The sequence below is a fragment of the Colletotrichum acutatum genome, assembly GCF_030867785.1.
Source record: "Colletotrichum acutatum strain CBS 112980 chromosome Unknown BDZ83scaffold_97, whole genome shotgun sequence".
NCBI lineage: Eukaryota > Fungi > Ascomycota > Sordariomycetes > Glomerellales > Glomerellaceae > Colletotrichum > Colletotrichum acutatum.
The window spans coordinates 133,473-145,541 of NW_026849091.1; the positions used below are offsets into that span (position 1 = coordinate 133,473).

Here is a 12,069-nt window from a genome sequence, read left to right on the forward strand (position 1 = left end):
GAAGCTGAGCCGCACCAGAGTTAATGTGGCACGGGCATAGAAGTAGATATTCACACACAGCCGCAATGAGGCCATTCAGCAGGTCAGCGTCAAGGTTCCAACACTGGTTGGCTATAACGATAGACAAATGTGTGATCCAAGGAAATGGTGAATAGGCTCACTGATGCCACCGGCTTTCACCCTAAATCACCTCGAGAGAGATGCTCAATGTGAGTAGGCGACAGTTGGGCTTCGTAATTAGGCATCGTGCCAATGGGCGAGATATCCGGTTGAGAGACGTCGGTGTGAATGAGTACACAACGAGACCGTTGTCACTTGATCATTGGGCCATATCGTGAGCTTGCCCAGTGGTAGACACTGCGTGTATGAGGCCCTTCTTCGCACTCGCGCGTCTGGACCTGGCGCGAACGCGTGAATCGTTGTCATCGCCCACACCACCTCCCTCTTTGGGAGTACAGTCGTCAGCCTATAGCATCAGGAACGCTGCTGTTTGGATAGTCCGCGTACCATACGCCTAGGTCGCGGGGGGCTTCTGTTCACGCTTTGTCCTGGCCCTAGCCAAGAAGCCCAGTGCCTATTCGCCTGGAAGCCTATTCGTCACGTTCACCGATGACTCGGTTCAGAATCGCCAGGTGTGGTGAAACGACTACCACAACATGAGGAGGATGGGAACTACCCCGCTCAGGGATAGATCTGGACTCCGTCGAGGTGGATCAATAACCATTTCGGTGAAGCAAGCAACCAACGAATTGAGTTTGCGAGCTAGAGAAGCTGGCTTGAGCCAGTTGCGTGTAGGTATGACGACGTTGTTGGCGAGCTGGCGGTCAGGCAGGTCGGGGGGTTGTAGGCAGGCACCCAGTCAGGCAGTGATATCGCGAAGAGAGGCGTGCAGATAAGAAGCGAGAGTTCGCAGGCAGACCAGTGCCTATGTATACGTGTGGTCTCAACGAATTGCAGACTACAATAGTTTCAGCATCGTGTATGAAGAGGAGAGCAAGTTGACGTGGTTAGTGAGAGGAGACTGGAGGAAGTGGGGTTGTGATGAGGAGAAGGGGGAAGGAGATGAGCATCTGCCCTCAACTCCTAAAGGCTAAGGCCAAAACCTTTTTGATGCCTTATTAAGGCTGTGACGGCCCATGGCATTGTCCGCCAAGCATCCGATAGCAATGAACGAAGGTCTCAAATTCCAAGATAATTACAGACGAGATCGAGAACTGACAACGAAGCTTGCGATAATCCGGTGTTTCTGTATGTCAAAGTGAAGCTGGAGTTGTGAGGTTGAAGCGACGCTCGACCACTTGAAATTGACCCCACCATCCATTTTCTGTGCGTGTGGCCACCACCTACACCACTAACAACACCACCATCTGGTTTCTAGGCAAGGATGGTATTATCAGCGCCTTCAGCCACCAATTATTGCAGCAGCTACTCGTCCGAGTACACTTTCTAGACTCATGTCTAGTCGTATATACGAACACTTGATAGCCATGAAATGCAGTGTGTTCTTCTCTTCCTAAGCAACTTAAAAACACCCCTAGACTTTGACAGTTTAATCGACGCTTTGACTTCATCTAAATCGCTCTTTTCCCGCCATCTTCTGTCGTAGGATAGCCCTAGTCATCTGCGACTTTACCAATATTGGTCTGAACCGTTCCCGTCGATTCGTGTCTTTGTGGCCCGACTTGAGGCCGGTGTCACGGCGCTTCGATTGGACTCAGTTAGTGACCGAGTCCGGAGTCGCTGAGGCTCGGCAATGTGGGCTGCGCTGCGGGCCACCGACAATCGCACCGCAAACTGCACACCGATCCTGCCACCCGGAGTGGAGCGCCAATTCTGTTGGGCGAGAACGGCCCATCAGAGATGAGTGAGAAGGAGAGGTCTCTGAGAGCAAACTCCTCCTCCCTTTGGGTCCCTCGGGAGACTGACCGCCCAGATCTGCTAGTGCAGCTAAGCCAGAACCACCTGAAGATGACGGCCCTAGCTGCTTCCTCGGAGGTATCCACTATCAGCTCCGATGTGCCCCTCCAAGCTCCCAGCCCGTCGGCAAGTGACGCCTTAAAAATGCCTGTGATATCCGCTCGCCCAAGACGACGAAAACTTCACCACCCTCAATCACCATCGCGAAACCCCCTGCTCGATTTTGCGAAATTGGCCGTGGTTCAAAAGACCCAAGCCAGGGCTTAAGCGCCGAGACCACCAATTGTCTTTTTATCGTCCGTCCGTGAGAGTGACCAGAAAAAAGACTCGTAGCAGGCACTCCCATTGCTTCGTAGTCAAGTATGGCTCACATACACGAGGAGGCGCATGGCGCCGATGACAAGCAGCCCAACGAGTACAGCACACCAGCTGGCTCGTCGACTCTGGAGCCCGCGGCCGGGCCATCTCACCAGGAGCCGGAGGAATACGATGTCGAAACAGTCGAGAGAGTGTACCGGTATGCATGCAACCCCTCTGAAGCTGTCACTTGCGCCGGACGATGAAGCTGACGGCCACCTAGGAAGCTCGACCTTCGAATCATTCCAGGTAAACATTACTTTTTCCTCAACAGTGATACCATGGGGCTAACGGTTGATAGCATTCTGGACGCTCTACTTCCTTTGCTCTGCCATCAGGTCCAACATTGGTATCGCACAGACGATGAATGCAGCCCAGGGTCATGACTTGATGTCCGTCCTCGGCCTCACAGCCAAAGACACATCAACCGCCTTGGCTCTTTTCTACGTGGCCTATGTCATCTTCGACTGCCCCTCCAATCTGGTTATGGCCAAGCTGAGCCCTCGCATCTGGATGGCCCGCATTGTCATTGCCACCGGCATCATTGGCACCTGCTTCGCTGCCGTGCAGAGCGCTTGGAGTGTCAAGTATGTTGACAACAAATAGAATTCCTTGTCAGATCTAACCTTTCTACCAGGCTTCTGCGATTCTTGCTCGGTGTTGTGATTGCGGGCATGTGGCCTGGAATGTCGTACTACCTCACCTTGTTCTACCCGCCTTCTCGAACGGGTAAGCGAATTGGCATGTACTTCACCGCTGCCCAGCTCTCTGCTGCAGTGGTTGGCCTTGTGTCTGCTGGCTTTCAGCTCATGGATGGTTTGGGAGGCCTCGTCGGTTTCCGTTGGATGTTCCTCATCTACGGCCTGGTTGCCGTGGTTCTTGGCTTCTGCCTGCTTTGGTGGCTTCCCGATCGCCCTCTTCCTCCTGGGCAGAAGCGTCAGCGCTCAAGCTGGTTGAAGTGGCTTCCGGCAACCCCAGAGGCACTTTCCGGCCAGGATGCCGTCATTCACTACAATGACCTCCGACGGGTCTATCACCCCAGGCCCTGGACTATGAGGGATCTGCTGCAGGTGCTGATCGATTGGCGCCTGTGGCCTTTGACTTTCATGTACTTTGGCGTCGTTGGCGTTGGAATCGGTACGCAGCTTTATGGATCTGTCATCATCCGCTCCATTGTGCCCACGGCAACGAGCATCCAAGTCAGCTTGCTCTTTGCTCCGATCTGGATCGTAAGTCTCTTGTATTGCCTACGCGGACGTTCATTGACAAAAAGCAGATGGACTTGATTGCGATTCTCATAATGATGCCAATTTCAGATCGATTCCATGGCTACCGACCGTTCATCTTCTCAGCTGCGGTTTGCCTTCAGATCGCCGGTCTGCTCGTCGTAACCTTTGCCCTCGATAACGGATGGGCTCGGTACGGTGGTCTCCTGATGGTTGGATTCGGTCTTGGCCCCACCGTTCCCAACTGCATGACATGGACGAACGAGATCTTTCAGCGCCGTCACGGTGAAGTCGGTGTTGCGGCTGCGACTGCTCTGGTGTCCGGCCTTGGCAACCTTGGAAGCATTGTCACGACCTACGCTCTGTACACCGGATGGCCAGAGGACGCCGCCAAGGGCCGTTATCAGTACCGTCGTAGCAACTACGCAATGATCGGCATCCTCTGCCTGAGCATCGCCAGCAGCTTCGCCATGTTCTTCCTGCTCAAGGTCTTCGGTAACAAGCCCGTGAATAAGATTTCGAGCCTCGACTCCTCTAGTGAGATTGAGGACGGCGCCGCAAGACGCGAGGCTCGGCAACGAGGCTTTGGAAAGCTGTTCCCTCGTTCCAACCAGAACCGGGAAGCCTAGATGGGATTCCATCTTGAGGCAGTAAGCCGACAACCTCCGGGAACATACTCGGCTCCGGGAGCTTCAACAACCACTCGCGGCTCTCAATGACAATTTACCCAACGGCCCGTTTCTGAGGCAGCTCAACCTGCCGTTATCTTCTTTCGCCAGTTACAGGCATCTCATTTTAATACGTCTTCCGCATTCGACCATTCATGATACAACGCCCATACGAAGTTTATATATGCTTTTCATCCGAGGAATAGTCTAGGTTCACCGTGCTACAGGCGAAGAGCGGCGAGAAATGAGGCTGGATTCCTCGACGGCGACAGTGCTTCTACGCCATCGCTGGGAAACGGCGTACGGTACTGGAGACGATGACTGGCGACAATGCTGCTGCGCTATCGCAATATGGTCCGTCTCATGGGAAACAAAAAAACAGGAGTAAGAGGAGGAGTGGAAATTTGGAGGGTTTGGAAACAAACGCTGCAAGTCTGTGATGGAGGAGGTTTTCCGTTTATGTTTTTTGCATTTTGATGATACCCCATACGTGTTTAGATACGCCGTCGTTCGAGATATTCGCCACTCGACCGCGAAAGTGCTGCTACGCCATCGCCGGGACTGCGTGTTGAACCGAGGTAGCGACGACGACAATGCTCCTGCGCTATCGCCAGTCCTATCTCGTGGGCGCGCTTGCGAATTCAAATTTGATATACGATATATAGTGCTTGTCTTTCTCAGCTTCGAGCTCCCGAGCTCAGATGTTGCAACATGGAGGGAACAATGATGGCTGGTCATTCTTTCATAGCGTAGAATTGAGTCTCATTTCCCTCTGCCCCGGTCCCCGAGGCCGTCGATGCAAGTTCCCACCGATGGCTCGTTCCGTCAAGGTCTCATTCGGGAATGCACGGGTAGGACAGAGAGGCCCACGAGGCTCGTAGGCGGGCCGACAACGTGTGTAACCCGCACCACTGAGCATCAAGAGTCACCACATGGCGCGCGCGTGTCAACGTTTGGGATGCCGCAACAGGCGAGTTGGGAACATGAATACGAGATTCATGTAGATTGGACCTTGGACGCTCAGCAGAAAATCAACTCTCAGGAAGGCACGCTCGATGGAGACAAAATAGACGAGTTCCCGCCCGCCACAACGTTGACCGCATTCCATACGCTCCCCCGGATCATAGGATTCCCGACCGATGATGGCGACGAACTGCGTCTGCATCCTGCAAGAACCGTTACGCAAGGCGAAGTTCGTCGCCTGCAACGAAGGTTCGAAAGACACTTACACTCGTCACTTCTCGTCGGCCTGAACTCCTGTAGTCGGCAATCCGCATAATCGTGCCTATCAGAAACGCAGTTGTCAGCTTGTATACACGGAGAGTGCTGAGTCTCTAGCAAGCCCCTTCGCCATCAGCTCCCCTTCTTATTCCCGCTTTCGCGCTTCGCGCCGTTCCTTGCATTCTGCCTACATAGTGCTCACGCCGTGTCCGGTTACGCGATCGGATTGGGCGCTTTCCCCCTGCCTCGTTCAACGTTGCGCTGGAAAGTGCGAGTGAATGGGCTGGACGGGCGAGAATTGTTCTCCTTTGTTTGGATACCCACCCTCCTCATCCTTTTGGAGCAACCCAAGTAGCATTGGGAGCTGATGCGAAGCTGACGTTGGAATTTTCTCATTCGCTCGGCATCAGCCCACGAAAACGAAGAGGCGTAAGTCCGGCCCGACACGGCAGGGTTTTCGTGTCTCTCCCTCTCTTTTCCTTGCAGATCCAACCCACGGGACGGGCAATTTTGCTATACGGCTGTTGGTTCTGCTAATCTTATGCTTGATAGCCTCTGCTCTATTTCCCCTTTGGTACTTTCTGGATGTGGCGCCGACTGTCTCGTTATTCGCGGCACGTCATTCTTGGGGTGGTTCTCATGGGAAGAGTGAAGACTTGGCGATGTCTGGGCGAATGAGAGGTCTTTTGGAAACGGCCCCCACGGCAGCTCTCGTAAAGCCACCAACCAGGACCGAAGATCCGGAACCTTTTTTTTTAAATTGCAGAGGTGAAGGATAAGGCAAGGGATGAGAGGAGTGTGGCTCCCGCGCATGCACCGTGCAGCCACCTCTGCTCCAACGGCCTCTCTCTCAGTCTGCCACCTTGGGTCGAATGCCCTCGCATTGCGGCAATGTGGGTCGTACCGAAGCAGCCAAAAGTCCGGCGCGCTGGGAAAAGCCATGGTCCTATTCATGTCGAGGAACATGTGCTCTTCGTGAATGGCGGCGGCGGCAGCGGCGCGGGCCATAGGGCTGTGCCGCAGAGCTACTGGGACATTTGGGCAAATCAACAACAAGCATGGCATCTTTGGGGTGTGTTCCATCGAGGGTTCCTCTGAGGAGTTCAAAGTATGTATATTAAGGCCCGTCCCGCGTTGTGGGTGGTGGAAGTGGTGCTCGCTGAGGGCAGCATGTCGTGTACCCGAACAAACAAGGTATCTCGCTGTTCACGATGGCGAGTGAAGTAGAAAGATCTTCTCACGACAGGAGTCCGCGCGACGACGACGATCAAGATGGCAAAGTAGGAGGAGGAGTGCGGGAGAAAAGAAGGAGCGTCGACGATGACCAAGGGGAAGGGAGCGTGACGACGGCAGACACAAAGATCGCACCGGCCCGCACCCGGACGCAGACCGTCATCCTGATGCTCGCGCTCTGCATGGCCGTCTTCCTCGCAGCCCTCGACGCCGTCATCATCACCACCGCCCTACCGACGATCGCGCGGGAGATTGGCTCATCAGACTCGGGATTCGCCTGGATCGGCGCGAGCTACCTGCTCGCCAATGCCGCCTCGGTCCCCTTTTGGGGCAAAGTCAGCGATATCTTCGGCCGCAAACCGATCCTCGTCATCGCCAACGTCGTTTTCATGGTCGGAAGCCTCGTCTCGGCGCTCTCCGGAACGCTGTTGATGCTGGTCGCGGGGAGAGCGGTCCAGGGGCTCGGGGGCGGCGGGCTGATGGCGCTGGTGAACATCACCGTCGGGGACCTCTTCAGCCCGCGTGAGAGGGGCGCGTATTTCGGCGCCGTTGGTGCCGTCTGGGGCCTCGCCAGCGGGATCGGACCGCTCATCGGCGGCGGGTTGACGGAGAATGTGTCGTGGCGGTGGTGCTTCTGGATCAATCTGCCCATCTCGGGCGCGTCGCTGCTCATACTCGTCTTCTTCTTGCGCATACACACGCCCAAGACGCCGCTGCTCAAGGGTCTGGCGGCCATCGACTGGCTCGGCACGCTCACCTTCACCGGAGCGACGTTGATGCTCCTCCTCGGGCTGCAGTTTGGCGGGCTACGGGATCCCTGGGACTCGCCCACCGTCATCTGTCTCATCGTTTTCGGCTGCGCAACCTACGCCGTCTTCGCCTTCGTGGAGCAGCGCTTCGCAAAGTACCCTCTCATGCCGGCCTCGCTGTTCCGCGACGCGTCGGTCGTCTTCTGCTACGTGGCCAACTTCTGCCACGGGCTCGGGTTCGCGGCGATTGCGTTTTTCCTACCGCTCTACTTCCAGGCGGTGCTGGGCGCCAGCCCGATCCAGTCGGGCGTGTGGCTCCTCGCCACGGCGCTGCCGCTGGCGGTGTGCACTATCGGCGTCGGGGTGACGATCAAGAAGACGGGGCGGTACGTTGAGATTGTGCGGGTGTCGATGGCTCTCACGGCGATTGCGTTTGGGTTGTTTGTGACGTTGCCCGCGGGACGGGACTGGCCGCGGTTGATCCTCTTTCAGGTTCTCGCGGCGCTCGGGATCTCGCCCAACCTGCAGGCGTTGCTTATTGCGTTGCAGGCGCTGGTGAGGCAGGCGGATGTGGCGACGGGGACGGCGACCTTTGCGTTTGTGAGGCACGTCGCGCTGGGGATCGGGGTGGTTGTCGGGCAAGTTATTTTCCAGAGCGTCGTGGGACGGCATGAGGGCCGGTTGTTCGCGGCCGGGGTGCCGGCCGAGGTGGCTGCCAAGTTCGGGAAGGGAGGGACGATTGCGGCGGCGGCGCGTGGGGTGATGGAGGGGTTGAGTGAGGGGCAGAGGCGGGTTGTGAGGCTTGCGGTGACGGATGGGTTGAGTAAGATTTGGATCTTCTTTTGCGTCATGTCTGGTGTTGGGTTTGTTGCCACGTTTTTCATAAGGCAGGTTGAGTTGAGTGAGATGCATACCGAGACGAGAACTGGGTTGGATGAAGGGGTGGAGGCTGAAGAGAGTAAGGGGGTAGGGAACATGAGGGAACATGATGAGCCGGTCTGAGGCCTGGGCATGAGGTATTGTTGATATCAGAATGGATGAGCATTGTAGATATACGTTTTTCGAACTCTGTGTGTACGTAGGCAAGTAGAATGCAGGAGAAAGTCTATTTCGAGGGCAAATCCCATAAATATTCCTCGTCCAGTTTGGTTAGTGATATAATCTCAGAGTCTCGCCATGCCTCCGTCATTTGTTCACGAAAGTTTCCCAACCATGTTCATTGATATCTCATTGCCCTTAGGGAGGATACATAATATAGATTGATGTGTATTCTCATAACAGTGGAAATGTCCTTCAAGTCATTATAGAAGTTTTTACTTCAATGTGAGCGACAACAGATCAACCTCAGAGAGTGTGAAACAACAAAATTCGCGGCATGTTCTCATGGTACTGAGGAAAGGCGAGGGGGGCATTTTGACGCAATTAAGGTGCCTTGAAGTACGTCAACGGTACCTCGAACAAGGACACAGCTATCGTTGATTTGACACATGGTGGTCTTTGTCGTTTGGGGCTACATATCCTGTTCATGTGATTTGTTCACGAATACGATGAACAACTGTACACGATAGACGATGTCCCTCTGCGAGAATCCTTCACTTCTCATCTGGTTCAGCCACAACTAGGCACCCCCGCCACAGCTCAGTTGATGTAGCCCGCGCCGTTAGCAGCACCATTTCGCGGCCACATGCCGGTCCCGTGAAGGGAAATAGGAGTGCACAGCGACAAAGATGGACTTTGACATTCCGCGAAAAAGAAGGCATGCAGACTATAACTTTCACTAAGTATTCGGGACTTGAAGACTTCAAGGCAACGACGTACTCAGCGCAGAACGCATTATGTAGAGCCAATCAGCTTCGTGAGATTGACCCCGCAATAGGCACTTACATCATGCCAGTCGCAGGCATCCACGCTTGAACAGTCTTCGTCTCAATTTATGAGTCTACAAGGCATATGTCGAGGCAGATTCTTGAGAGGTCAAGTTGAATCTTGTAGAAACGTCTGTTCTATTCCGTATTTCCCGAAACCAAGCAGGCTGGTGTGTTTTAGTTTGGCAGGGACAAGTGCTGACATACCTCGAGTCCGTCCACCTGAGGCCAATCCGTACTCCGCCGCACTGTTAGTTCTGTCGACTCACCAATTTGGGAGGCGAAGCCTGACGCTTGCGCCTTGACATCTTTGTTAGGCAGTCGCATTTCTGTCCCATTGTAAATATCTGCTGAAATGTCCCTTAGAGAAAAGAGATGGTGTATGTGTCTTCTATTGCGTCTTCAAGCTTCAAGTAGTTGGCCGAACCCACACATCGAGCTACCGTTGACGTTCAACAACAGCGCCAACAACAGCGATCACCACAACAACCACCAGCCATCAACACCCACCAATATCAAACACCACAGCCAAACTTCCCAAAATTTTCCAAAGAAAACCAGCAAAGAGCCCATTTTTCCCTACCAAGAAAGGAAATCCGACATAATGCCAATCGCAGACCTCATCCCCGCGGCTCTCAAGCCCAAACCCCCCAAGCGCGCCGCCCCTAAACCCCAAAAAACATCATATACCTCCAACGAAGTCCCCATCCCGCCCGACTTCCTCTCCGTCCCCCTCCCGGCCTCCGCGCCCGCCGTGACTCTCCAAAAACTAGACTGGTCCAAGACCGCCCTGCCCGAAAACGGGCCCTTGTATGCCGTCGTCCTAGACAACGTCCTCACCCCGGACGAATGCGCACAACTCCTCCGCATGGCCGAGGCTTCGGCCACAGATCGCGGCCCGGACCCGGACAAAGACGAGCCGTGGCGGCCGGCCATGGTGAATATGGGTCCCGGATGGGAGATCTTGGAGCCCGAGTACCGCAACAGCGATCGGATTATCTGGGACCAGCAGGAGGTTGTCGATCGGTTGTGGGGACGGTGTAGGCTTGCGCCTGGGTTAGAGGAGCAGTTGGCTGGGATTGAGGGGGTGAGGAGGCCTGGGAAGGGGTTTGAGACGAGTTGGGTGTTTAAGAGGTTCAATAAGCGGATGAGGTTTTTGAAGTATCAAAAGGGACAGTTCTTCAGGCGTGAGTTATCACCCCCTCCCCCCTTGATTTTGTTATCACGGGTTGCTGACTTTGATATAGCGCATTGCGACGGGCCCTATGGCGAAGAAGCGGAGGATGGAACAGTGTTGCGAACGCATTATACCGTTCATCTTTACCTCAACGACTCTGTCGCTGAGGCGGGCAAGGATATTGGTGCCGATTTGGTTGGCGGCGCGACGTCGTTTTTGTCCGGGGATGAGAAGAGGAAAGTTGATGTTGATCCCAAGGCGGGGCGGGTGCTCATCTTTCAGCATAGTCGGCTTTATCACTCTGGCGATGATGTTGTCAAGGGGACAAAGTATACGATGAGGACCGATATTTTATATGAGTTGATCAAGACGAAGATTGAGGATGAGGCGGAGGGGGATGAGGCCATGGCGGCTTGAGAGTTGTCAGCTGCTCTGTATGCTCGAGAGGATTCGAAGGGAACTACGAGACTCTGAGCTGGACTTATTTCGAGTAGTGATTTATCAGTTAGCAATACCAATGGCGTTTATCCTTCACACATTCCAGCCCAAGATGAGCAAGATAGATGTCACTGATGTCGGAGTTTTCACGAGTCTCAACAACTACCTACGCATGGGCCTCTATGTCTTGGCTCGTATCCGTGGGTCGCAGCAAGCTTCGGGGACCTAATTAGATCTGATCAATCCATCAATCAACGTGTTGCCGTTGTTGACGATGCAAAAATGATGAGAAATGCCAAAAGAGATGCCTCGTGGCGGAATCGAACCGCCGATCTTCTCATGTCACTAGTACTAGTGAGACGCTATACCACTTAGCCAACAAGGCTTGTAATTGGTTGAAGACTTGGATTCTGTGCTGACTCATATCGTGCGCAGGACCTGCACGCGGATCTCCGAAGGGTGTGCCTTAGTGCTTGCGGCTTGCTGAGCTGTCTGGGTTTGTTGATCGTCTTCTTTTCGAGTCTTGACCCCCAGAGCCTTGCTGCATCCGAAGTTGCAGACAGCGCGAATTGTCTCAATTATTGATCAGACCTCGAATTCAGACGTTTGCTTGAAGGAATACCCTCTGGACAAGAGATATGGCTTAGAGTTACATTCACAGGGACCAGTTCCCAGAGTCGTCTCTCCGTTCCAGTTATTATCTCCGTGGGGAGCTTTGGCAAGGGTCTCTGGGGACGGAAGACTGCTGCCGATTCGTGGTGGAGTGCGGAGGGGCGGTGCGGACTCGGCTCTGGCTGACCCAAATTAGAGATTTGACGTTGTCAAGAGACCCGTGTCGGGTTCTTCAGAACTTTGAATGCAACAGTTGACAGGACGTCCAAGACCCCAAGGCTTTTGATCCGCGGGAGGGCGCATAGTAGCTCGGTCTTGGCGACTGGCAGATCTCGAGGTGATTGGGATAGACAGGTTCAGCCCTACTGGGCGTTCATCGAAGCTGGTTCAGCTTGGTGCCTTGGCAAAGATATGTTCCATGCTGATTGTTATTCGTTAAAAGACCAGGTTATGCAAGGCACAAGGCGTTGCTGAAGAGGGATCAGCTTGATGAGGTGAAGTCAATCAGCCAGGGGAGCTAGCCAGCCGAGCCCCTTTTCGCCTGCAAAAGCATCGGATGTTTATTAGCGGCAGCAAAGCCACGCTGTCGGTGCGCGCAGATGACGG

General features: G+C 54.3%; 3 protein-coding genes and 1 non-coding gene across 4 annotated transcripts; 3 read left to right on the top strand and 1 right to left on the bottom strand.

The window, feature by feature from the left end:
* Positions 1–2,279: 2,279 nt before the first annotated feature.
* Positions 2,280–4,129, top strand: BDZ83DRAFT_585401 (major facilitator superfamily transporter; the record flags this gene model as incomplete). Its single annotated transcript, XM_060505844.1, has 5 exons — positions 2,280–2,434; positions 2,498–2,523; positions 2,576–2,861; positions 2,912–3,503; positions 3,551–4,129. 5 exons carry the CDS (start codon positions 2,280–2,282, stop codon positions 4,127–4,129), a joined length of 1,638 nt encoding a protein of 545 aa, XP_060361443.1.
* Positions 4,130–6,720: 2,591 nt separating this feature from the next.
* BDZ83DRAFT_542826 (major facilitator superfamily domain-containing protein) lies at positions 6,721–8,328 on the top strand (the record flags this gene model as incomplete). Its single annotated transcript, XM_060503413.1, has 1 exon — positions 6,721–8,328. A coding segment is annotated over one exon (1,608 nt), but the record flags the coding sequence as incomplete, so codon positions are not given.
* Positions 8,329–9,320: 992 nt separating this feature from the next.
* On the top strand, positions 9,321–11,074 carry BDZ83DRAFT_632356 (uncharacterized protein). Its single transcript, XM_060508963.1, has one exon. The coding sequence runs from the start codon at positions 9,592–9,594 to the stop codon at positions 10,828–10,830; it is 1,239 nt and encodes a 412-aa protein (XP_060361445.1). The 5' UTR covers positions 9,321–9,591; the 3' UTR covers positions 10,831–11,074.
* An 82-nt stretch (positions 11,075–11,156) lies between these two features.
* On the bottom strand, positions 11,157–11,236 carry BDZ83DRAFT_t224. Its single transcript has one exon. It is a non-coding gene; the product is annotated as a tRNA-Thr (tRNA).
* Between the last annotated feature and the right edge of the window lie 833 nt (positions 11,237–12,069).